Source organism: Zeugodacus cucurbitae, chromosome 3 (assembly GCF_028554725.1).
Source record: "Zeugodacus cucurbitae isolate PBARC_wt_2022May chromosome 3, idZeuCucr1.2, whole genome shotgun sequence".
Taxonomy (NCBI): domain Eukaryota; kingdom Metazoa; phylum Arthropoda; class Insecta; order Diptera; family Tephritidae; genus Zeugodacus; species Zeugodacus cucurbitae.
Window position 1 is genome coordinate 55649710 of NC_071668.1, and position 25444 is coordinate 55675153.

General features: G+C 34.1%; 2 protein-coding genes across 8 annotated transcripts in view; both read right to left on the reverse strand.

The window, feature by feature from the left end:
• Nucleotides 1-1450: 1450 nt before the first annotated feature.
• The window catches only part of LOC105216486 (glycoprotein-N-acetylgalactosamine 3-beta-galactosyltransferase 1), a 38907-nt gene continuing 14913 nt past the window's right edge, over nucleotides 1451-25444 (reverse strand). For 4 of the 7 annotated variants that reach the window (XM_029043044.2, XM_029043042.2, XM_054228259.1 and 1 more), the window contains exons 2-6: nucleotides 8298-8500; nucleotides 4079-4589; nucleotides 3916-4012; nucleotides 1916-2200; nucleotides 1451-1840 (exon numbers count right to left, since the gene is read on the reverse strand). In XM_029043044.2, coding sequence (XP_028898877.1) covers nucleotides 1619-1840; nucleotides 1916-2200; nucleotides 3916-4012; nucleotides 4079-4589; nucleotides 8298-8340 — 1158 coding nt within the window. In that variant the 5' untranslated portion in view covers nucleotides 8341-8500 and the 3' untranslated portion in view covers nucleotides 1451-1618. Of the gene's footprint in view, nucleotides 1841-1915; nucleotides 2201-3915; nucleotides 4013-4078; nucleotides 4590-4703; nucleotides 4849-7488; nucleotides 7719-8297; nucleotides 8501-24609; nucleotides 25334-25444 lie in introns of those variants that run through there. The other 3 variants (XM_011191002.3, XM_054228260.1, XM_029043045.2) reach the window with 3 other exon arrangements.
• LOC105216485 (kunitz-like toxin PcKuz3) lies at nucleotides 19093-19625 on the reverse strand. Its single transcript, XM_011191001.3, has 2 exons — nucleotides 19464-19625; nucleotides 19093-19405 (listed from the first exon to the last, which is right to left on the reverse strand). Exons 1-2 carry the CDS (start codon nucleotides 19531-19533, stop codon nucleotides 19221-19223), a joined length of 255 nt encoding a protein of 84 aa, XP_011189303.1. The 5' UTR covers nucleotides 19534-19625; the 3' UTR covers nucleotides 19093-19220.

Sequence of the window (25444 nt, forward strand, 5' to 3'; positions counted from 1 at the left end):
CACCAAATATCCGATTGAAAGTGAAACTGCTTGAATTTACTCGGAAGTGAAGTACATCCCCTGCCTGTATGTACCATTTTTGGTTTCAATCGTCCGAGAAGTTGATAAGAAATGGGATTTCATTTAAAAGAGGGAATACTTACTATCTGACTTCAGTCATTTTTCAGACTGAATAATGAAATATTTTAAAGTCCATCCCATCCGACTGTCAAAATTACTGAACAAAATTAGTGCTCTAATATTTTAACATTCTTACCGTATTTCAGCATACCTGGTTTCTTAACATGAATTGTACTCTATTATGACCCTCAAAGAAAGAGGGAGAATTGTGTGTGTTTATCTTAACTTTTTGCACTTATTGTCATGATTATCATTATTGTTTATTAAATTTTTCGAAAAAAAACTAAAATTTTTATTCTTTTAAATTCATATATTTTAATAAATTTTCAATTTCACTATAATTATTTAGTGTTTGCGCATTTTGTGCTTGTCTTTGTTTTCGCTCGTATTTCATTTATACCAATACTAAGTATGTACTATATGAAAATGGCTATTAACTTATGGCTAATATATTTTTAAGTATTATTTTTTAAATTTCTCTCAATTTTATTTTAATAAAAAAAAAATAATAATAAAGAAAAAAAGAAAATTATATTAAAATAAAATAATGAAAAAATAAAAACAATAAAAAAAATCAATAAAAAATTAATTAACCTTAAAAAAATTAAAAACATTATAAAAAGTAATAAGCAAGAAAATAAAAAAAAAATTATATTTGAACTTTTATTATATTTTTTTGTAGACTTTAAGTAGTATCTTTCTTTTAGTAGATATATATTTTTTTTAATAATACATACATTAATTCTTTGGTTTTATGCGTTTTCGTTCAATAATCTGTTTCCATATTTTGAGAACTTGTTTTTGTTTTTGGTATTTTGAGCGTTCTTTTCACTATCTTGTTAAAATTCTTTACAACTGAAATCGTATAAAATTTAATTCGTTAATTTAGCAATTAAATTATTTTAATTCATATTTGATTTTTAGAAGTTAAATATTTTTAAAGAAAAAAAAAACATTTAAATTTAAGAATTTTTTTATTTCATTTACATTGCTTGTCAATCAGTACATTTCGCTATTCAACCCGCAAATTTACTAACTTAAACCTTATTTACAAATTTTTTTTATACTCCAATATTTTCAGTAGTATTATCAAATGCATATTTTATAAAGCCATTGTTTATAAATTTTTAATAAAATATTAATTATTCTTATACAAATTAATAATAAACCAACTAATTTACATATTTACGTACATGAATTTATAAATAATTTCCTATACTAACTTAAATTTATTCGAAAAAAAATCTATCTAAATAATACAACTTGGAATTATTGTGAGAGTTCTTTCCTTTGTACAGTTAGAACGCATAGCAACGCATATGTTTTTGGTAACAAGAAATTGTAGCAGCTACTGGCTATGGCAAATACGTACTGAAACGCGCATTCATATATACAAATATGTACTAAAATAGTATACACAATGGAGAAAAAAAACATTTACAAAGCTGGCAATATAAATAGAAATATACATATTGTATATATGTATCTAAGCTCCCGCTCATGTCGTGGCCTTCAACGCCTTCTCCGTTTCACTTGCAACTGTTGCCTGTTCCACAGGCGGTGGCAGAGTCTCGCCCACTTTCAGCCGTTCTGGCAACGATTCGGGTGTGTTGATAATACCGTACGGCCGTAAGTGATAGATCAAATAATCCAAGACATACATTTGATTCGGCGTTACATAATGAAAGGAGATCGCCTTATCCGAACAGCAATCCAAGCCCTGTTCGCAGAAGCGAAAGATCAAGCATTAGCAACGATATATGTATAAGAAAACATTTGTTATCTAAGCACTCACCTCATCGGTTTTGTAGTAGATATAACGCCAATACCAGAAATCTTTATTCGTATGCGATGGTATTAAATGATGCTCTGGCACAAATGGAAAGAAACGCCCACGCGCATTTTCGTCACGTGAATCGCCAGCGATTACATTGACCTTCTCCAAGCATTTGCCGATTTCAGCATCTTCTGCACCGCTGTTATCCTGCTTGCAGAAATTCTTATTCGGTATGGCTTTCTCGACAAATCGACGTACGGCCTCTTTGCTCAGTACGTAGCCAGCACCACCGGACATGTAACCCTGTGGACAAATAGTTTGAAGATATATTAATAACTAAAATTGTTGTAATTTATGAACATTTTAAATTTGTGATATTTATGTGTAGTAAGGTCTTTTATATCAAAACTATAATTTGAGGAATAATTTCTGCTCCCGGCCAGTGTCTCAAAATATTGTGCTTAATCTCTATAATTTGGCAGCTCACTGAAACTGAGCTAACTGAAAGTTAGCAGCTCAGTTTAAAATAATTTTCGTACAAGTTGGACTGCCCTTAATCTAAATATGTCTTTACGTTGGAGAAAGATAATATCCATATATCAATTTGAAGTATCAATAGTACTAGTACCCATAGAGGTTGGGAATATCTTCTAAGAATATGTTATCGCAGATCTTCTTCCATCTATTCCAAATAGGCAATTAATAGTATAGCAGCAGAAAGCTCAATTAATACCACCTGGGTAACTGGTCATATACACAGGTAAAGAAGGAAATGAAAATGCGAATGAGTTAGCCAGCTCAGACGCAGCTGGGAACGTAGTTTCCTTACACTGTTCTTGCCCTTTCAGTTCACTCAAGCTCTGCCTAAAACAACGGTTGCATCTCAGGAGAACATCTCAGGGCTTGGAATATTTACAAAACGGGTCGTACCACAAAACTAATATGGGGTAATGCTGACAGAGGACAGACCAAAAAACTTCATATTTTGAGCAAAAGAGAACTAAAATGTATCACAGGGTCCAGAGACCTGGTAGTTTAGAATCGGCAGAATGCAGGGGGTGCGCTGAGGTTATCGACTTAAGTCAGTCGGTTAAGAAGGGACATTTTCCACGGCTCCCAATACTCAAACCTAAGAGAAATTGGGCAGCTGGGATGGAAAAAAATTTAGAAGTTTCCTCAAATCGACCGAGTTGCTTAGGTGACGCTTATACTATAGTACTTCTAAGGAGCACAATGGGCCGCTTGTGGTCAGGTTCACTTTTCCTTCCTTTTCAACCATCCAAATCGAAACTTCGTCTTCTCAGATATTCCCTGAATTAAATACTTTTCCTAAACAGTGAGGTCCTTTTCAATGAAGTCTTGAAGAAATCCAGCACTTAGAGAACTTGTTCATAAAGCTTCTTCTCTCTCTAAGGAATTTCAACTGTTTGATGTTTTGTATCAGAAGGCTGTTGGTTCGAAGCGGTGGTCGCTAATAGAAGAGTTTTTTTCGGAATAGTTATCCGGCTCCCTTACTTTATAAAGGATTAAAATCCTATCACGTTGTAAGTAAGAATTATGTTAGAATAATGGTCGAAGTTTAAAAAGTTCTTAAAATTCTTGCAGCAAGTAATACTTCTTGGTTTTCAGATCCATTACTCATACCATTAATTTTAGCAGACTCAAAAATATGAATGAACAAAATCTCAACTAAACAACTCACAAACAGGTCTTGGCTTTTGAATGAAAGTAATTTTAGCCATCTTTCAGGAAGTCGGAAAGACCGGGATAATTATAATGACATTGAAGACGTGAGAACCAAGACCACTAATAGCGCTTGATTTCATTGAGAGTGGAAAAAATCATAATCTTTGACAAACAAAAAAATCGCTCAGGAAGACTTTATACTAGTACCATAATCATGTTTTAGACTATAATGTCGGGACATCCAATTAAGAATAACAGTTATTATTATTATTATAGTAACCGCGATTTCTATCGACTTCAACCTATTTATATTCAATTCGAATAATGCTTACCTGTTTCACAAATGGTTTAAACTTGCAGCCAAAATATATGGGTGTCTCCGGTGAGTAGGGATACAGCAAATACCGCATATTTTCCATAACCGCATAGCTGCAGAACAAAATCAGACATAAGTACATTATTTTGAGTGAGAACCTACACAAAATTCACACTTACGTGTCATCGTCTGCCTTATAGAACCAATCCGCATCGTCCAAATGGTGTGCGTATAGATATTTGAATGCTTCCTTTGTTTTCGCCCACAAATTGTTGCGTCCTTCCTGCACTGGTAACGCCACCGAACCCAATTCCTCATCCACCGCAGAGCTCATAAACACCAGCTTATTGCAGCGTTTGCCCCACGTACGTTTCACATGACGCGCTTTCGATTTGTGATTCTTCGGATTTGTCATGATCCAACACAATACACGCACCTCGTTATGCAATTTCGTCGCTATGCTGTTATTTTCATATGCATGTTGATGCGTGCCGATATCCGTTTCCGGCCCCTCCTCACCGAGCATATCGTGACTGTTGTGCGCATCGTTCACGTCGCCATGTTGATGGCCCACATATGGCAGATATTCGTGGCGAGCCGGCGTCGAGAGTATGAACATTTCGGCGAGACAGAAACCGACGACCAGACCCACAATGAGTGAAACCAACGAACGTCGATTCGAGCGAGATCCTGTTGAAAAGAAAGTTTTCAATTGTTTAATAATTAATTTTTTTAATTGTTTAAAATTAATTGATTTTAGCATTTTTTTATAAAATATATTTTGTATTTTATTATTTTTATCACCTTTGGCATTCATTACGCAAACGTCAACTGTATTTTAACTTCAAACTATATTTTTACGCGTGTGACATATTCTAGCAAATGCCAAATTATTAATAAAACGAGTTCCAAAATAATTCAAACTGATCCACTAACCTTCTAAATTTGTAGCGGGTAAACAATGAGTACACGAGTATACATAATAACAAAGTATATAAAGCACAAGATATCACTTGTGTCAATAACCAAATAATTTATGACACCATATAGAAACCATTTTTCCATAATATACCTAATTGTATTAGACAAATATAAACAATAAAGTCATAAGTGACAGATAAAAGAGAATTGAGTTCGCATATAACCTCTTATTTTGGGCAAAAAATTTCTCATAAAAAACGCGGCGCCATCTGGAGGCGGTCCAAAGTATACAGGATACAAAAGGAGGGAAGAAAACGTGAAGAAAAGAAATTAAGAATTTGTTAAGAAAATTTGTTGGTGACTCAAGAATAATTATTTTATTTGGTCTAAAAAATATTAGAGTTATTACGAGATTGTTTGACAGTTTTCTTTACTCAAAACCAGGCCAAAAGCCGTCTTTGGTTCAAGAAGCATAAAAAAACTTGTAGAAAGCAGTGGCCACAATGAAATTTGTTTCTCTTGATATCTTTGATATTTCTAATAGTTTTCAAATTTTTTTTTTCAAAAATCAAAATAGCGCATGAAATATGGCGAATTTTTAAAATGTATATTGGACCCGCCATTTTGAATTTAAAACAAGTAAGAAAAAGCTAAATTCGGGTACAACCGAACACTTTATACTCTCATAATTTATTGCTATGTTTTTATTAAGATAACACACAATTTGACTCAAATATTCGGCATATACATATGTATATAGTACAAGGTCCATTAAAAGTTTGAAACACCTAATATTAGGTATATGGGAGCTAGGAAGGGTTATGACCCGATTTTAACCATTTCTGGTACAGAGACACATTATTAGAATAAAAGATTTTCTCTGAATTAAATTAAGATATCTCAGAGATTTACCGACATTTTCGGTGAATAATTACCGTAAGGCACGGAGTTCTTCATATGCGATATACGGGGCATTGAAAAGTTATAGTCCGATTTCAACCATTTTTTCACAAGTGATACCACAGATCATATACTCTATAATCACTTTTAGTAATTTTCAACCTAATCTTTGTATGGGAAGTGGGCGTGGTTATTATCCGATTTCAACTATTTTCATGGTGTGTGGTGGGGAACCGACTGCAGAAAGTTTGATTTATATAGCTTTACTGTTTTGCTAGATATATACATAAAACCTATTTGTGGGCGGGGCCACGCCCATTTCCCCAAAAGTTTCATCCAAATATGCCCATTCCTAATGTGATCCTCTGTACCAAATTTTACTTTTATAACCTTATTTATGTCTTAGTTATGACACTTTATGTGTTTTCGGTTTTCGCAATTTTGTGGGCGTGTCAGTGGTCCGATTTAGCCCATTTTCAATACCAATTGTCTCATGGTGCCAAGAAATATGTGTACCAGACGGACGGTCATCCCGATTTCAAATCTACTCGTCACCCTGATCACTTTGGTATACAGTTAATCTCCTTTTTACAAGGTTTTACTCTTTTTACACGGATTTTTTATTTTAAGTTTATACTTTTTTGCAATAAAATCAAAATTCCATACGTCAATACGTCACAAATCCAATGCTGTTGATAGAATTTAATAAATTCTAAATTTGGTTTAAATTAAAAAATACAAATTTTAGATTCGAAAGCCAGTGAAAAAAGTGAAATTTTAATACGTAAACAAATAAATGAAGCTGTATGAAGAAGTAAGAAAAAAGAAGACACAGCGATTAATGACGGAACTTTGAAATGTATTATTTTCTTACCATTCCCAGAATAGTTGTTATTTGTTCCTTCTAACAGTAATATGTACATACACATAATACCAGAAAAGTCTATAACAAGTTATGTAAACAAAACTATTATACTCTTTCAGCATCTTTGTTGCGAGAGTATAAAAAGTGACATCGAATTCGTAATCCGCGGCCCTGAAAACACCCGAGTAGCGAGTTTCATGCGAATCCGATGAATATTTAAAAACACTTTAGCAATTTATTTTGGAAATAAGAAAATACTATTATATTCTATCAATTAAATATTGTTTTTAGAACACTAAATTTACTTAAAGTCAAAAACATAACCGAATCTATTTTTTTGACTTTCGAAAATAATGCGATGCCGAAAGTAGCGTAACTCGAAAAACCGTAAAAAATTAATGATTTTAGACCCAATCATAGAAAATACAAATAAAAATTGTATTGGATGAGTTTTGAAAGATATTTTTAAAAGTATATTGCAAAGAAATAATTAGCATTATTCAAATAATAGTCTTGAAAGATCGGCTCTATCACTTGCTTACTTTTGTTGTTACATAAGTACAGTACATAACCGTATTGGTGTCAGAGGGTTTTACGCTAAACGTCATCTTTATTAGTGTTTTTGTTTAACGGTACGGTTTCAACAACTGTGCGGCTTTAATCGAAGTAAAATTTGATAAATAGATCTTTACTAGAAAACCCAAAATTATTTTTACCCCACTCAACTTTTATATTTAGAAAATGGCTCCACTTCCATCACATAAATAAATGAATAAAAGTGAAATAAATAAAGAAAATTAGGAATATTTAGAACATTTACTGTTTGAATCGAATTTTAGACACACATCCAGCTCAATCACGTCGTATTACCGACACATTTTTATATGAATTCTTCCAGTATACCTGCGTTTAACTCTCCCATAATGCGACTGATATAGATTTCCATCAGGTCAATTGTATGTTGTTGTCCCAAAAAATTGTCCGGAAAGTCTGGTCCGTAGTCGTTTAAAATTGTTGATGAAACCCAAGTATATCTCCTTAGAAGTGTACGCACATCAATTACGTAAATTTTGCTTATTAAGTGTCTGTATATCGTATTTAATCGACCTCCGTGTACTGATCGTTTCAAACTGAATAAATATACCTACATTCACTAGCCCAAGGAAAGTACTAACCATATTATTCTTAGTAAGTTAGTGAGGTAAGCTTTAACAACCCCGCTCTTATCTAAGCAGTTTAAACAACTAATTTTAAAATCATATAAAAACAGCTTTGAACTAAACGAACCATTCAGTTGACGACATTAATTCTCATTTCAGCACATTTGTTTTGTCAAACCAAATGTTTAGTACCAAAAAATGTATACATTTCTAAATAGGGTTTAAGTTCTCAGCTCACATAGTTTATTATAATTATTATTTAATTATTAATATAAATGTCAAACATCTGTGTTTAGTTTGACAGTTGTTTTAACTGCTGTCCCTTTAGGACATCCCAAAAACCAACTTTGTATATTAATACATTAACTTTTTTGATATCATATTTTTGTTTCTACTAAAGTTACTCGAAATTATGACTAAAATAGCTTATGTTTCACAATCAATTAAAAAATCTACAAGTTACTACTTGTAAGTTGACAAATTAGGTTCTAAGTTGCATGTTAGATACTAAATGAACAGCTATTTTCTTAAATGCTTTTATTTAAAACTTACCATCAGTTAGCACTGAGCGTCCTAGCAACCCGTTGACAGTCATTTTTTTGGCTTAAAATGCGTGTTTAACTATGTAATAGATGGGATATTTCTAGCGTCCTCTTATCTTCTAAAAGTATCACGGTGATCCTTAAAAAATAACGACTTGTAGGTTCTTTGGTTAGTTCCTTTGGATTATATAGTGTTCCATGTTTTCACATTTTCTGAAAATAATAAAAGGTCCATATTTAGAATTATATAGTTTGTAACTTCCAAAAAAGATCTTCATATGTACGTGTGTTTCAAGACGTATAAACAACACTAATTTTTCCAGCAAAAAGTTGATAGATTTTCAATTTTTTTTTTGGCTTAGGCCAATACATTTCATCTCTCGTACTCTTCAATAACATAAGGTAGAATAATCGACTTTAAAAATAAACAACACTGAAGATAAACATAGATCCAACAAATATTTTCTCGAAAGCAAACTTTTTTCTGATCGGAAAAGAGCTTCTCATAGTTATGGTACCGAAATTTAGAATATTCACCAGGTTGGACGACTACATAACATTCACTCAGAATATTAAACACTCTCTCCTGATAATACAGACGGCTCTCAAAAGTACACACTAGTTTTTATTTCAACCGCCCTGTTGTCACTCCAGAACGTAGAAGCGGTTTGAACAAAAAAAAAAGCGTAAACTCACTAACTCTCCAAAAAGTAAGAAAACAAGAACATCATTACAGATCTTGGCTTTCAAGTTCATTTTAATGTCAAATGTCATGTAGATTCACATAAACAAGGTTATTACTTTCTGCTGAGGTTTGGTGTAAAAACGCTTTGCTAAGCTTAAATCGTGACAATTTGGTTCACCTAACAAAAGAACCGTATGTACATTATGTTGACGATAAACGAATTTCATTAAAATAAAGCGAAAATATGTTCACACGTGCCAAAACAACAAATATAATGCACAGAAAGTCTTATGATTTATTGAGAATCAGTTTAGATGGTAACACAATGTCACGTTTATTAAGAGTCCATTACAGCTGAAGAGTTAAAAATTTCATGTTTCATTTTTTTCTTTGGTAAAGAAATTGTATAAAATCTTTCGCTCAAACTTGTATAACAGATGTTATGTAGACTTAAAGTTAGATCTTCGAAAACAATACAAATCTTGCGGACACCTTATAGCTTCTGTCATATAAGCTTGGCCGAAAAGTTTTATACAACATTTAATTGAGAAGAAGATGTGTTTATATTTCCAAATTTTTGATTTTTCGGTAATTATATGCTGTAATTAATAATTATTATTTTAAAAAATCATTTTTTCGAAACCAAATATTTCTATTTTGGAGGCTAATTTCGAATATCGGAGAATACGATTTATTTACTTAAGTCTTAATCTTCCGGAAAGAATCTGTTTGGTTCAATACCCTGAAAAAAGTCGATTTTGCTTTATAGTGTAATAGATAAAAAAAAATCATATATGAGAAATTCAAAACATCCATAAATTGTTCTAAAATTCATAAAACTAAATTTGGTAGCATTACAGAATGCGATTATTTCACTTCAATGAGTTATTCTCATGCTTTCTTGTATCGAATTCAACTCGCAAACTTTGTTGTTGCTTTTATTTATGAACATTTTGGCAAGAGCAGTAGTCAAAGATAGCGTACAGAGAAATGGCCAATAGATGATGACATAAACGCGTATACTAATTCTTAATCTACTGAGGCAGGTCAATGTATGAAAATCAGGTCAAAAGGTCAAAAATTTGCTTAGATTTACGGAAATCCGTAGACACTACTTTAGAAAAATAACTTCTTGATGAGCGAATATCATGGATATGAGAACCTGTCACTCAAAATCTTTCTTTCTTCTTTTACAACCTAACATATAGCATAGCACAATAATAACTTAGAACTTTTGTACTTCGTCATTGAGTCCATAGCTAGTACCTAATTATATGCTGACGATTACTGAAAGATTTATTTATACTTAAATCGTGACAACCTTAGTTCTTATTCACGCGGAACATAATTGTAAATATATATATATACAGTGGAACTTCTCTAACTCGAATCACCATAACTTCGAGTTATGGAAATGTTCATTAAAACATATATTTTTCAAAAAGATGTAAAATATAGATTTACCCACAGTTTTAGTTATTTACTTCGCAACAAGTTGTATTTAAATACATTAAAACATGTATTTTGTAACTTTGTTTGTTGCAGTTTGCTATTGTTTGGTTCTTGACGTATATATCTCATGCCTTTGTTACACGATTTAGGAAATCTACAAGTATAAAATCATATTTTTTGTTTGCCCCCATACGATATAGAAAGACTCTTTTAAAATTGTTCCCTGATAGTAAAATTTTAAATTTTGTATAATGTACTGGTCGAAAAGTTCGATTTATGGAAAGGGAAAGAAATTTGTATGAAATTTGGCTTCTAGACGCTATTGCCAATTCAAGAGTTCCAGTTATGGAGATCTTCGACTTATAGAAGGTTCGAATTATGGAAGTTCCACTGTACATATATTAAAACTTACCAAAAATGTAGGAATATTTTTTTCTTCACGAAACTTCTGTCAGACGTGCCATAACTGCAATTGCAACAACTGTTGTTTTGTTGCAAAAGTGAATTCCGTGTTTCAACTAAAACTCAGTTCTGTTCAATCACGAAAGCTTATTTCGTATTCTTATGCTCGGTTTCACAGTCAGTGCTTAGGTTGTGCTTAAGATAAAACAGAAATATTGCGTTTTACAGTTCATACTTAAGTTCTGCTTAAGTACTGAAAATGGAAGACTTAACCAGTGCTTAAGTAACAGCTGATTTTTGTTTTGAATATTGACTTATTTGTCAAAAAAATAAAATAAAAATTATTTGTTGATAAATTTTTTGGAATTTCTTGCATTCAATGACGGTTATATGCTTTCCTGCGAGTTGCAATAGGTGCCCCCACTCGCTTGCGGTGAAATTCGGTGTCCTTTTATTGTTTCCATCCATTTCCCAGATTCTAAATTTATTCGTCGCAAAGTTATTTTTCATCAACAATAATTTCAATTTGTCAGATGGTATTTGTAAACAAATGTTTTTCATTGTGCTGCCATATATCATAATAGAATTTTATAGAAAATAAGCATCGACTGTGAAACGCAAATGACTACTCAGTCAACAACAATGCTTAGCTAAGATTTTATTTGGGCACAACTTAAGTACGAACTGTGAAACCGGGTAATATTCTTAATTTCATGAACATATCTGTAGAATTTGTGAGTAAGCATAGTACAATTATACTACATATGACATGCTCTTCTCCCGAAACCTCGCCCCGTGTACTTGCAATTGACAGTTAACATGGTTTTCTCAATGTCAACTCCAATTAATTGTGATGGTAACCCGAAAGCATTCCGAAAGTATATTCTAGATTTTTTTTTAGCAATGCGGAAGGCAGTACCTTAAGTAATGCTACCCGCTTATTTGATATAATTTACAACCGCAAAAATCATTGTAAAATCTTCTGTGACATTTAGTCCTCTCTGCTTTGTGTCAAATTGATCCATCTATTTATGGAGGATAATATTCGTTTGTTAAAGGAACGATTTTGCTTTTTCTTAGAGTATTAATTCGAACATCCTATTCCGGATCAATAAAATATTTCTGAGAATCAATAAAATATTACATTGTACCACAACTGCTCATCACTGGGAAATAATGTTATTACACTCATCAAAACCATCATATATCTTCGAGTGAATAAACAGAGCATCTATAGCTATTTTCAGAATACTCTCAAAAAATCATGGCATGGCGTGACAAAAAAGCGGCTCCCCTCGTCTATGCAGTGCATTTCCAATCTTCAACTTTTAGACAAGGACCATGAATCTTACTATACAAAAGGAACCTTACATAAAGTACGAGATCATACATAGCCGTAAAAGAAAAGTCATACTAATCAAGAGTCATTACAATATTATATCTGCAAATTTTCATTGTTTACTAATGGAATGGGCTTGCAGCGCTATGTATAACGGGGGCCCTAAGAACCACCCCAACGGCTGCTCTAGAACGAATATTAAACCTGCCACCTATAGATCTCTTTGCCGAAAACTGCGCGGCGAAATCGGCGGGTCGAATGATGGCAATAGGTAAATTTACATACAGATCCTTCGGACACAGCTCGGTTGTTAAGGGCAGGTCCCATTCTATAGCTGGGAAAGAGAGTTCACGGTAAACGTGGAAAAGGATGGTTGGCGCAAGGGCACCGCAACTACACGCAACACTTTAAATATCTACACGAATGGCTCTAAAATGGATGAGGGAGTAGGTGCAGGAATATACTGTCCGGAATTAGGCATAAAACAATCGTTCAAACTGCCGAACCACTGCAGTATATTTCAAGCAGAGGTCTTTGCTATTGGGAAGGAATTCGTAGACGGGATTGCCAAGAGTGGTGTACAGCTGTCACCCGGAAACATGATCAATATCGGTAAACCCATGCACATTCTGTACGATGACATAAACAGGGGCATGGCAAGAAAACTCATATCTCGCTGGAAGGATCTACCGGGGTGTAAAACTGCAAAGGTCATGTGCAAAGCGGTAGATCAAAAATATACAAGGCTCTTACTGGCGCTCGATAGAAAGGGCTGTAGGACCATGGTTGGCATTCTTACCGGTCACAGCCTAGTAGCGGGACATGCCTATAAGATGGGGCTGTCAGATCGGGAGGAATACAGAAAATGTCAAGAGCGGGCACCAAGGGAACAGTGGAGTATCTCTTGGGCGTTTGTCCTGCGTTAGCGAGACAGCGTTTTAGGTACTTAGGGGCCCCACAATACGATAAGTTAGAGGAGATATCGTTAGTGAGGCCTCATAAACTATTAAAATTCATGTCAAGCGCAGACTTCCTTAACGATGACTACTACTCGGGGAACACGTGAAGGCACTCCATTCTGGTATCGCAAAGGACCATAACTGGTGTATGCGTGGCCTGCAGGCCTACCAGAACAACCTAACCTAACCTAATGGAATGGGTATAAAGTCACTGCTTTTGTTAGATTCCACGAATTGTACACAATTCCTCAAAAATTTTATGAAACATCAATTAACAATGCTGTTATTATATCGAAATGAATGCATTATAAAAATATTTTACATAATTTCAGCTGTAAACACAATGAGAATATTTACCAAGCAAATATACAGACATCTGTTCTGGTATCCTAATAGAAAAAAGCATTTAATTTGCTAAAGTTTGAGATTTTTATTAGGTCAAACAAACAAAGGGAAGAAAAAAGAAGTGTGGAAGTGCTAATTTCGGGCGTAACCGAATATTTAAATTCTCGCAAAATATTTATATAAATTGATTAAGATAACACACCCACATATTCGACATACAGTACACTTGAATAACGAAAATTTTGATATAGATGCTTTTCCTGGCCCGTTTTCAAATATTTCCCCAAGATTGTATGATCACTTAATTTTGCTAAAATATTTCCACCCACCGGATGTTTGCAAAACCTACAATTCTACATTAAGGTATATAGAAGCTATGGGAAGTTATGGCCCGATTTTACCAATTTTTGTCACAGAGGCACATTATTAAAAAGAAAATATTCTCTCCGAATTTCTATGAAATATGTGAGAGATTTACCGATATTTTCGTTAACAAATTAGCCACAAGCACTGATGTCTACCTGTTTGATATCTAGGGTCTTGTAAAGTTAATGTCCGATTACAACAATTTTAAATTCATTTCTTGATTCATATATTGTAAAGTTAACGAATCAGATTGATGTCAAAATTGAGTTATATGGGAATTAGGCCTAGTCGTGAACAGATTTCGAACCATTTTACAGTATTCAACATAACAGTTGTATAGGAGGCGGGGGTGGTTATAATTTCCATTTTCTTGGAAATGAGGTGGAAATGACTCCAGAAAGTTTGGTTGATACAGCTTCAGCAGTTTATGAGATAATAAACTTAGTAGGTGGCGGGTTCACACCCACTATAGCAAAATAAGGTCACCCTAATATGTTTTGTATTGCTACTAAAAAAAGTTTAGAATATGTTAATTTTGGCAATCAACGCTTTGTCCTAATATTTCGCGGAGCTCTTTGTGGTGGGTGCCTTGGTTAAAACTTGGAAGTTTGTCATTGCCAGTGCCTTGAGCGTACATTTATATATACAAATATGAAAATAATAAAGAAAAAATGTAGAAAATTGTCATAAAGTTAACGTGATTGATAAGTTATCTAAGACGTTTCGCAAGTGTACACAAATCGAGTTAAATGAGTTCTGAGAAAATACAACAGAGAGAAAAATAGAGAACTTCTGGATATCGCATTAACATATGCTAATCACTTACTATTCTTTTTCCGTTTTGTTATGCCAGTTTATTTGTTTTATACGAGTTGTTTGTTCGAATCGCCCTCTCTTAAAGGTTTGAGCAATCGAAGATAGTTAAAATTATGTATACTAAATACAACCTATATACAATAACAATTTTGAAGTTTATTTTTCTATGTATATAGGTAACTGTTTCAAGTGTTCCAACTTGGTACACATTCTTAAACAGGTTATAACGTTATCAACTCGTAGAAGTTTTCTTATCAGAAGAAACTTATCACAACCCATTTCCTTCCGACAATTATAGATAGGTGAATAATTTCATTATGTGTAACAATCATTGAGTTCCCAGTAAATATGTGAATGATAACATCATAGCCAATTAGAGTACAAAAATCGAAATTACTAAACATCATAAAATACACACTAATTACTTGCTACTGTGTTAGTTCTTCTCTTTGGACGACTAGACTCAAATCTTGTGGAGAACAAGTAAGGAAAGACTAAGTTCGGGTGCGACCGAACATTTTATACTCTCGCAATTTGATCCATATATTCGGCATAAAGTCCAATAGAATAACGAAAATCATCACACCATTAGGAGAAAATAATTTCCTCTGAATTAAATTGAAATATCTGAAAGATTGGCCGATATTTTCGGTAAAAAATTACCCTTAGGCACTGAGTGCTTCATGTAGACATCCGGGGCCTAGAAAAGTTATAGTCCGATTTCCAAAAAATATCCATAAGTGAAGCCACTATTGCGCTATTTTCATCAGTTCCTTATGTTTATATTATGAAATGAAGGAATCAGATGGAATTCAGAATTGAGTTATATAAGTGAGCGACGCCACGCCCATTTCCCATTTTGTAAAAAAATCTGAGTGCAGCTTCCATCTGCCATTTCTCATGAAAAATTTAGTATTTCTGACGTTTTTCGTTAGTGAGTAAACTCACTTTTACTAATTTTCAACCTAATCTTTATATAGGAGGTGGGCGTGGTTATTACCCGATTTCTCTCGTTTTTGGACTGTATAAGGAAATAGCTAAAAGAAACGATTACAGAAAGTTTGGCTTATATACTTAATTGGTTTGCAAGATATATACAAAAATTTATATTTTAGGGCGGGACCACGCCCACTTGAAAAAAAAAAATATACCAAAATTTGCCCCTCCCTAATGTGATCCTCTGTTCCAAATTTTAACTTCCGTAACTTTATTTATGGCTTAGTTATGACACTTTATGTGTTTTCGGTTTTCGCCTATTTGTGGGCGTGGCAGTGGACCGATTTTACCCAACCTCCTCAGGGCGCCAAGAAATATGTGTTCCAAGTTTCATTAAGATATCTCAATTTTTATTCAAGTAATAGCTTGCACGGACAGACGGACAGGCAGATGGACGCGCAGACATCCTGATTTCAACTTCACTCGTCATCCTGACCATTTATACATATATATAACCCCATATCTAACTCTTTTATTTCTGGGTGATACAAACAACCGTTATGTGAACAAAAATATAATACTCTTGTGCAACATTTTTCGAGAGTAAAAAAGCAGAGTGATCGTGCTTCCTCATTTGTCCACAATCCGAAGGCGTCTAACAATCCACCCTTAATAGATACACCACATAGGCAATATTCATATTTATATTGTATTGTTTATTTATAGCAGCAGCATATTTTAACATATTGTATTAATTCCAATGAAATATAATTTAATTGATAACTCGATCACTAATAAATTTAAACATTAGCTCGTATTCGAAATCTTTGACAATCTTGCAACGAACAAAAACAGTTTGAATTACCGCCAAAGCAAGATTTTTCACAACTTTTTCTCACTCTGTTGAAATGCCACCTATTTCCAACTCTGCAACCTACCCTGCAGTTGCCCACATCTGTAAATATTACAATCAACAGTGTTCAGAACATTTATATATTCTAAGCAAAACTTACATGGTGGTCCACAACACTCGGTCGCTGGGGCTATAACAATTGCCCCGAAGAATAAGAAGAGAACTGATAATTTCATACTTCAAGTGTCTTTAGAAAACTGATCAATCTTAACGTTCGATCGCTTTTTAAATACTGTAATTTCTCTGGGAAATTGACGTTTACTTGTATTATTTAAATAATATTGTATTGTTTAAAAAAAAAATCAGCTGTAAATACAGTAAGAAATATTTGTTTTTGTTTTTTCATGTCAAAATATAATATTGGCAAATGATTGCAGTGGGGTTAAGCATTTGTGTTAGGTCAATGATGGATTGCTGAGAAAGTAATGATTCATGAGTCGGGATCATCTTCATGAAAAGTTATACCTTAAGGAGTAGTATTGTAACTTTGTTCCTTTGCCCGACCTTGAAGAAATTCAAATATGAATTATCCGCTTGAAGAACAACAAAGCGGCGGTGGCCGATGTATTGCCGGTCGACCTATTCTAATACGGTGGTGAAGAACTGATAAGATGCATCCATCAGCTTCTTTCCAGAATATGATTGGACGATAGCATGCCCGGTGATTGAAATATTAGTGTGCTCTGCCCAATCCACAAAAACGAGGACCCCACAATCTGCGCCAATTACCGTGGGATAAGTCTCCTCATCATCGCATACAAGATCCTATCGAGCATACTCTGTGAAAAACTAAAGCCCACCGTCAACGAACTAATTAGACCTTATCAGTGTGGCTTTAGACCTAGCAAATCCATCATGGACCAGATATTCACAATGCGTCAAATCTTGGAAAAGACCACAGAGAAAAGAATCGATACATACCACCTTTTCAACAATTTGAAAGCTACTTTCGACAGCACGAAAAGGAGCTGCAACTATGCCGCTATGTCTGAAGCGAATGGGTCTGGTGATGAATAAGGATAAGACGAAATATCTCCTGTCTTCAAACAAACAGTCACTGTTGACAGTCATAACTTTGATGTTGTAGATAATTTCGTATACCTTAGCATCAAAAACACCAACAATGCCAGCCTCGAAATCCAACGCCGAATCACTATTGTCCAACAGGTGCTACTTTGGACTGAGTAGGCAATTGAACTCTATAAGTCGTAATTTCCATCCTGATTCATGGTGGAAGAGCGTGGACGATGTCGACATCCGATGAGACGACACTAAGAGTTTTCGAGAGAAAAATGTTGGGCAAGATTTATGGTCCTCAGAACATTGGCATGGGCGAATACCGCAAAAAATGGAAGGATGTACAATTTATACGACGACATTGACATAGTTCACCGAATAAAAAGCGGCTACGCTACGAAAACACTCCGGCTTTGAAAGGGTTCGATGCAGTACCCGACGGAGGAAGGAAGCCTCCACTCCGTTGGAGGGACCAGGTGGAGAGCGACCTGGTTACACTTGGGATCTCCAACTGGCGCCGAATTGCGAAGGAAAAGGAGGAGGAGGAAGTAAACGATTCAACGCCAATCACATGCATATCATATTTTTCATGATCTCTAAAAAGGTGGACCCTTCAACACGGGTACCATTTTTTAATACACCGTGACCTTAAATGCAATTAAACTAAATCTAATTTGTTTTCACGAAAACTTCTCTCAATTATTGAGCGTTCCCTTACCGAACAACAAATTACTTAATGGAAAATACTATACAAAGTATTAGCCATACAGTCACAGCTCACAATTCACATTATTTACAGACACTAGTGTAACGTCAAATATTCATTTACTGATATTTTTAAATATTCTGGTCTATTACACAAAAAAAATTTATATTATTGTGAAATCAAAAATTTTCAAATTTTCGATATTAAGCCACCGCAACGTCTCCAGCAAGCTCGCCACGAACAGTAGTGGTTTGAACCACCGCCACAGCCATAGTAATAGAAGCTTTCACAACTCCGACTGTCACTGTTGAAATACCATCTAGTGCCACCCGTACAATCAAACCCAGACCAGCCTTGATCGGGTCCCAAGACACATGTTGGAATATCTAAAAATTGTATAATTATGAATGATCTTTCCACATTTCTCAGCATAACTTACAGGGTGCACCAGAACACGAGGAGTACGCAGTAGCCATAACAACAGTGACACTGATGGCGATGAAGTAGAGAAGTATCAGAAATTGCATTCTCATCTCGACTGCATCAGTCAATTGTATGATTTATGCTGTAATTTCTGCACCCAACTCGAAATATGTTTAACATATTGAAATACATATATTTTTTTTAACTGCTTTATATGAATTCAGCTGCAAAAACAGAATGGTCTGTTATTTCGACAAATATTCCGAAATCGGAATGCATTGCATGAATAATTGCGAAACATTCTAAAGTGCTTCGATTAATAATATTACCAATAATGTTAATATGATAATTAAAAATAATTCATATTTAAAAATTCGGAAAAATCCTTACTGCCTGTCGAAGATATCTTTCAATCCACCCTTAATATACACACCATATAGGCAATATTTATATTTATATTCGAAGGCAATTATTTATTAATTAATTTATGAATTCAAACGAAGTATTATAGCAAGTACATATGTATTTATAATTGATAACTCGAAAACTGTCAAATTCTCACATTAGATTTTCTTCATAAACAACGACAACTGCGGCGGCAAGCTCTCCACGTAGTAAAACGGTTTAAATTACCACCAGAGCCATTGTAAACAAATCTTTGACAACTCTGTGTATTTTGATTGTAACCCCATGCAATTTGACCTCTGCAGCCTCCGCCCGATATGCCCGGGTTTATTGGTTGAGAACACAGGTCCAGTGCTGAAAGTTTTGCAATCAACAGTGTTCAAGGCATTAATAAATTCTAGGTAAAACTTACGTGGTCCACAGTAATCGGTAGCTGAGGCAATAACAATTGCCCCAAAGAATAAGAGAATAGATAATTTCATATTTCAAGTGTCTACAGAAAACTGGTCAAGCATAACGTTCGATCGCTGTTTAAATACTGTAATTTCACTCAAAACGCCAAACGTTTACCCAAACCCAGACGTTTACATTATTTTAAATAATATTGTATTATTTTTTAAAATTTCAGCTGTAAACACAGTGAAAAATATTTCATTTTTTTATGTCAAAATATAACATATTGGGGTTAACATATTTGTTAGGTCAATGAATTATTTATAAGCTCTAGCACATATTTTTTGTATAAATATAGAATGCAAGCGACTTATTTTTTAATCAAAGATTCCAAACAAAAATGTTTTAATTTTTTTATGAAGGATACTTTCATGATTTGTACTTTCACTGATATTTAATATGCTTTAAATAAACCTTTTTTACGGCAGACACATCCTAGAAAGAAAAAATTTTTGGTTTGATGAGAAAGTAGGGATTCATGAATTATGATCATGTCCCCGAATAGTTTTGCTTAAATACTACTTTCTATGTAAGGAATAGAGAGAGAAAGAGAAGAGCGAGAAAGTACAATAACGAAATCTCTACTTAAATTGTGTATGTTTTATTTAGTATATGGACTCGAAGAAGTTTGTTCGACTGTAAACATATGCGAGTATATAACAGGTTGATTTTACATAAAAGTTACGATTAGCCCAGTCTAGGTCCATTAAATAATTTCCAACTTTGAAAAGTTATTCCGGTTCTGGTTCAAGGTTTGAAAAAAACTAATGGAGAAGAAAAGCAACAATAAGATAAATTTTGAAACACTACAATATCATAAATGATATATACAGTCATCTTCTGGAAATCGCGCGATTTCTATACGAATCCGAAATTGCAATTCGTACGATTTTGTTTTAGGTGATGTCGGTTAAGTAAGCAATACTTTTCAGAAATACTTAACGAAATTATACCTTTCGGAAAAGAAACATCTATACATAATTCAATAAAATTGGCTGCAAGTCTTAGGTTTTCGCTGAAGGTTCCTATCAACGTTCAGTTGGGAAGGATCGATATTGCTATGGGTTGAAGCAAAAATTTGGAATACCAGAAGTGATAGGATGCATTGATGACTCTAATGCAGCAACGGTGAAATGATTTGTAAACGAACAAATATTAAACAAGTAAGGAAAGGCTAAGTTCGGATGCAACCGAACATTTTATACTCTCGCAATTTATTGAAGCAATTTTATTTACATAACACACAAATGTACCTATAAATTCGGCATAAAGTTTAATAGAATAACGAAAATCGTCCTATATAGTGTATGAGGGCTGAGGTAATTCCTTAACCGATTTCATTCATTTTCACCAGCAAAGTACACTATATCCAAGACTATACACTCACTTAATTTCGCTAAGTTATCTCACATATTAACCAATACATATATGCGGAATAAAGCCCACCGTTCTTTTAAAAAACCTATAACCTATATGGGAGCTAGGAGATGTTATTATCCGATTTTAATAATTTTTGGAACAGAGAAACACTATTAGAAGAAAACAATTTCCTCTGAATTACATTAAAGTATCAGAGAGATTTATCCATATTTTCAGTTAAAATTTACCCGAATTTAATTTAAACGCGGAGTTCAACATGTTCGATAACAGGGGCCGTGAAAAGTTGTAGTCCGTTTTCGACAATTTTTTCTCAAGTGAAGATGATATACACTATTTGTGTAAAGTTTTATTCCGCTATCTTCATTGGTTCCTTATGTATACACTATAAAGTGAAGGAATCAGATGGAATTCGCAATTGAGTTATATGGGAAGTTGTCGTGGTTATGAACCGATTTCATCCATTTTTCACATGTGTCATCAGGGTGTCAAGAAGGTATTGTGTACCGAATTTCATTGAAATCTGTCGAGTAGTTCCTTAGGTATGGTTTTTGACCCATAAGTGGGCGATACCACGCCCATCTTTCATTTTGTAAAAAAATCTGAGTGCAGCTCCCTTCTGCTATTTCTTCTGTAAAATTTAGTGTTTCTGACGTTTCTCGTTAGTGAGTTAACCCACTTTTAGTCATTTTCAACCTAACCTTTGTATGGGAGGTGGGCGTTATTATTATCCGATTTCTTTCATTTTTGGACTGTATAAGGAAACGGCTACGACTGCAGAAAGTTTGGTTTATATAGCTTTATTGGTTTGCGAGTTATATACATAAAACTTATTTGTGGTCACGCCCACTTTTATAAAAAAAATTACATCCAAATATGCCCCTCCATAATACGATCCTATGTTCCAAATTTTATTTTCATAACATTATTTATGGCTTAGTTATGACACTTTTAGGTTTTTGGTTTTCGCCATTTTGTGGGCGTGGCAATGGTCCAATTTTGCCCATTTTCGAAAGCAACCTCCTCAGGGTGCCAAGGAATACGTGTTCCAAGTTTCGTTAAGATATATCAATTTTTACTCAAGTTATCCGTTGCACGGACGGACGGACAGACAGACATCCGGATTTCAACTCGTCTCGTCATCCTGATCATTTTGATATGCATAAACCTATATCTAACTCGCTCAGTTTTATGACTTACAAACAACCGTTATGTGAACAAAACTATAATACTCTCTTAGCAACTTATGTTGCGAGGGTATAAAAATAAATAGTACAGTGGATTTTCAATATCTCGAACTCTTGAATTGGCAATAGAAGTTAAACTTCATACCAATTACCTTCCGTAACGTTTAAGTCTCTGTAACTCGAAGTTTTTTTGTGGATTATGGAAGTTCAACTGTATACTTTTATCAACATTAGAGATCGACTGACTACTCTTACAATTCACTATCTGTTTGTCGCTTTCTATCTCGCTCTCTACTACTACTCTCTAAGACAAAACTCTTCGTAGAGAACGCCCTGAATGCCTACTTCGTCAGCACTAAATTTCACCTTTCCTTTAAACTCGCTAAAAAATATATGTTAGTTATATAGATATGCATATGTATATAAAATGTACATTGTACATATATATATTCGTTTTAACAACGTCATCATATGTATTCGTGATATTCAGGTTTTTTTGCGACTAATATTATTATATTTTTATATTGTGTACTCCTTTTTCTAATATTTAATTATACATATGTTTTTAACTCCAGGCAAGATAAGACTTAAATACAAATGTATATTTATTATTTCGTTTATCAAATTTTTTGCAATTGTGCCACACATATTAGTTCCACTCTTAAACAATTCCGTGTAACGTTGTGTACTGTCGACGCTTTCTTATCAAGAAAAAAAAGAAAAAAATCACTTCCTTCCTACACTTTCACACATCTTTATAATTCGATTGTTTTTAACACTTGCAAACAACGGTGGACATAAAAATAAAAAAAAAAATTAAAACACCAATTAGAAAGAACATTTCCGATAAGACTAACATGCAGGAATTTTGAAAAAGACCTACTGTTAGTAACTCATTACTGTTGAATTATTTTATATTATTCTTTCCATGAAATAAATGTATTGTTTTATGGAACAAAAAAGTTGTTTACGATTTTCTCGGACATGAATTTTTACGCAAATCTAAACGCCTTGCAAATACGTGTACATATGTACACTGCTATAACCTCAACAATGGTTAATAAAGATGACCTTTTGATTGCAGTATTCCATTAAATTTAAAGAATAATACTAAATAAATGTCTTTCAAATAGAAAAGATATTTATTTCTGGGATCAAAGTTGTTGACTGTTAAAACTTAGGCAAACTTAGGTTAAAACTTGGCGCAATCTGCATATGGGATTGAATTTCAGACTGTAAACAAAAATTTTTAGATTGCGCCTAACCTACCAAGTCGTGGCCTTATAACATTATGCGGTAATTATCATCCATGTCTGCTGATTATTTTCACAATTTTCTCTCCTATCCATTGACATATAATTCGGCCGATTCGAGCAATATTGTAATTGGTGTTTAAAAGAAATGCTTATATTTGTGAGATCGTAAAATCTCATCTTGGTTCAAGGAAGATTTTTTCAACAGTCTCAAATTCAACCGTGGTAGGAAATCAAGAGGTGGAGCGTATTAAGTGCACGGAACAGTAATATACAGTACATATTTTTACTATTTTTGACTGGTTTCAAATCGAAATTTAACCAAATGTATTGAGAGAATGTTTAAACAAACAGCTTGGACTGTTCTTTGTGACAAAGGACTCTATTATATAGTTCTTAAGTCGGCTAATGTTGATTCCATTTGTGCCTTCCGAGGCGTTTTAGCCTATGTCTGACGACTGCTAGACAAAGAAGGAGGAATTGTTTGGATAATTCATCCACCTTCCTCCAAGCAGCTTTGGCTACTATCGTCTGGCTTGATGCTTAACCTCACCGCATGTGTGTCTATTGGTCCTTGACCAGTAAGTACACAAATGATTGTGGCGAGATAAGCCTTCCTAAGAGACAGCGGCTGGAAGTACCGTTTTCTATTCAGCGCAGGCCAGAAAGACCTGCTCAAATAGACCACGGACTACCCACCCGCTAATACTCCTGCCTCAATACCCTCTCTTGCAAGCTGGTACGTTTTGCAGTTTCTAGCTATTCGCCACCCAAGTCGGATTGCAAAATAGTTCGAAGTTACTGATAAGAATTTTAGACTCTCCATTACTTGTTTAGAGCGTACTGTCATCGATTTAGAAGCCAGTATTGCCGCTCTGTTGTCGGAGTAAAAGCACACCTCTCTGAAGCATGCCGCACCACGGTGCAGTAGGTCTACTGCAACCTTAATGGCAACCACCTCTGCTTGAAAGACGCTTCAATGGTCTGGCATCCGAAAACTGAACTTAATTGAGAGCTACCAACAGAAGACTCCCCCTCCCACCTTTCCCCTGAGCTTCGATCCTTACTGCGCCTTTTCACCATCGGCTTTTCCCATACCACATAGCTCTCGAAGGAGTACTACGAACGTCACTCGCTATTAAACTATAATGATGTGAGGAACCATGACAAAACTAAATTTTAATATTTTCAAACAAGTTAAGAAATCCTTTATATCACATCAAATACATAAAAAAAATAAACATAAATCACTCTAAAACCAACTTTCACTTTTTGTCATTGAACTTACTTTATTTCCCATTGTAGTCGTAATGAGGTTATTTTACTCTTTATCAAATTTGTTCGTATAATTGCTTTTCAATTGCATTCGTAATGTGGATATTTTGTATAATTATAATCAATTCTTGGGGCTTTTTTTTTGTTATTTTTCACTTCATTATTTAATTTTTTTCTTTTTTGTGTAAATTTAACAAATGCAACGCATTATTTTGTATTTCCTTTTTTGGCACTAAATTCACTTATAATTTTTGCACTAATAACAGAAAACTTCACTTTGCGAAATGTGTCGCTGTCAACACCCCGAAGCGTTTGTGCTGAATGAGGCAAAAACAAAAGAGTATATGGGCCAACACTTACTAATTTATCTATAGGCAAATACACGTAGTTATATTTTCCATACGAAATGGTAAGCAAAAAAGACTGGATATTATTGCAATGACACTATCTTTCAATTTTAATCATGTTTCTTCATTTACAAAATGATATGCAATCTGATATATAGTATGTGTATTTGAAGCTAGAAGTCGCTTATATAGACTACTTCACAACTTAATTAATAACTATTTCAGCACTAGTAAGTCACTTAAGAATTTTGTTTCGCACGATTCACTAGCTAGCCGACAACTTGCGGTTGACTAAAACCAACTAGGGGGAACGTTAAAGCGAGTAAATGATTAGGCGTACAACGCGGGCAAAGATGGTCGCACTTTATCGTGTTTTATGGACGAACTGAAAAAAACATGTGTAATTTCTATTTTCGCTATTAAAATCCATCATTTACACAAATACATGTTTTACGAGGGTAACTAACTTAATTTGGTGTTTCGGCGATTTTAAGTGTCAAG

Bases quoted from the DNA above. Each gene is read 5' to 3' on its own strand.
- LOC105216485 (XM_011191001.3), bottom strand. From the start codon at position 19,533: ATGAAATTATCTATTCTCTTATTCTTTGGGGCAATTGTTATTGCCTCA. The intron at 19,406-19,463 runs GTAAGTTTTACC...CAAAACTTTCAG, and splicing joins TACCGATTACTGTGGACCAC to CACTGGACCTGTGTTCTCAA.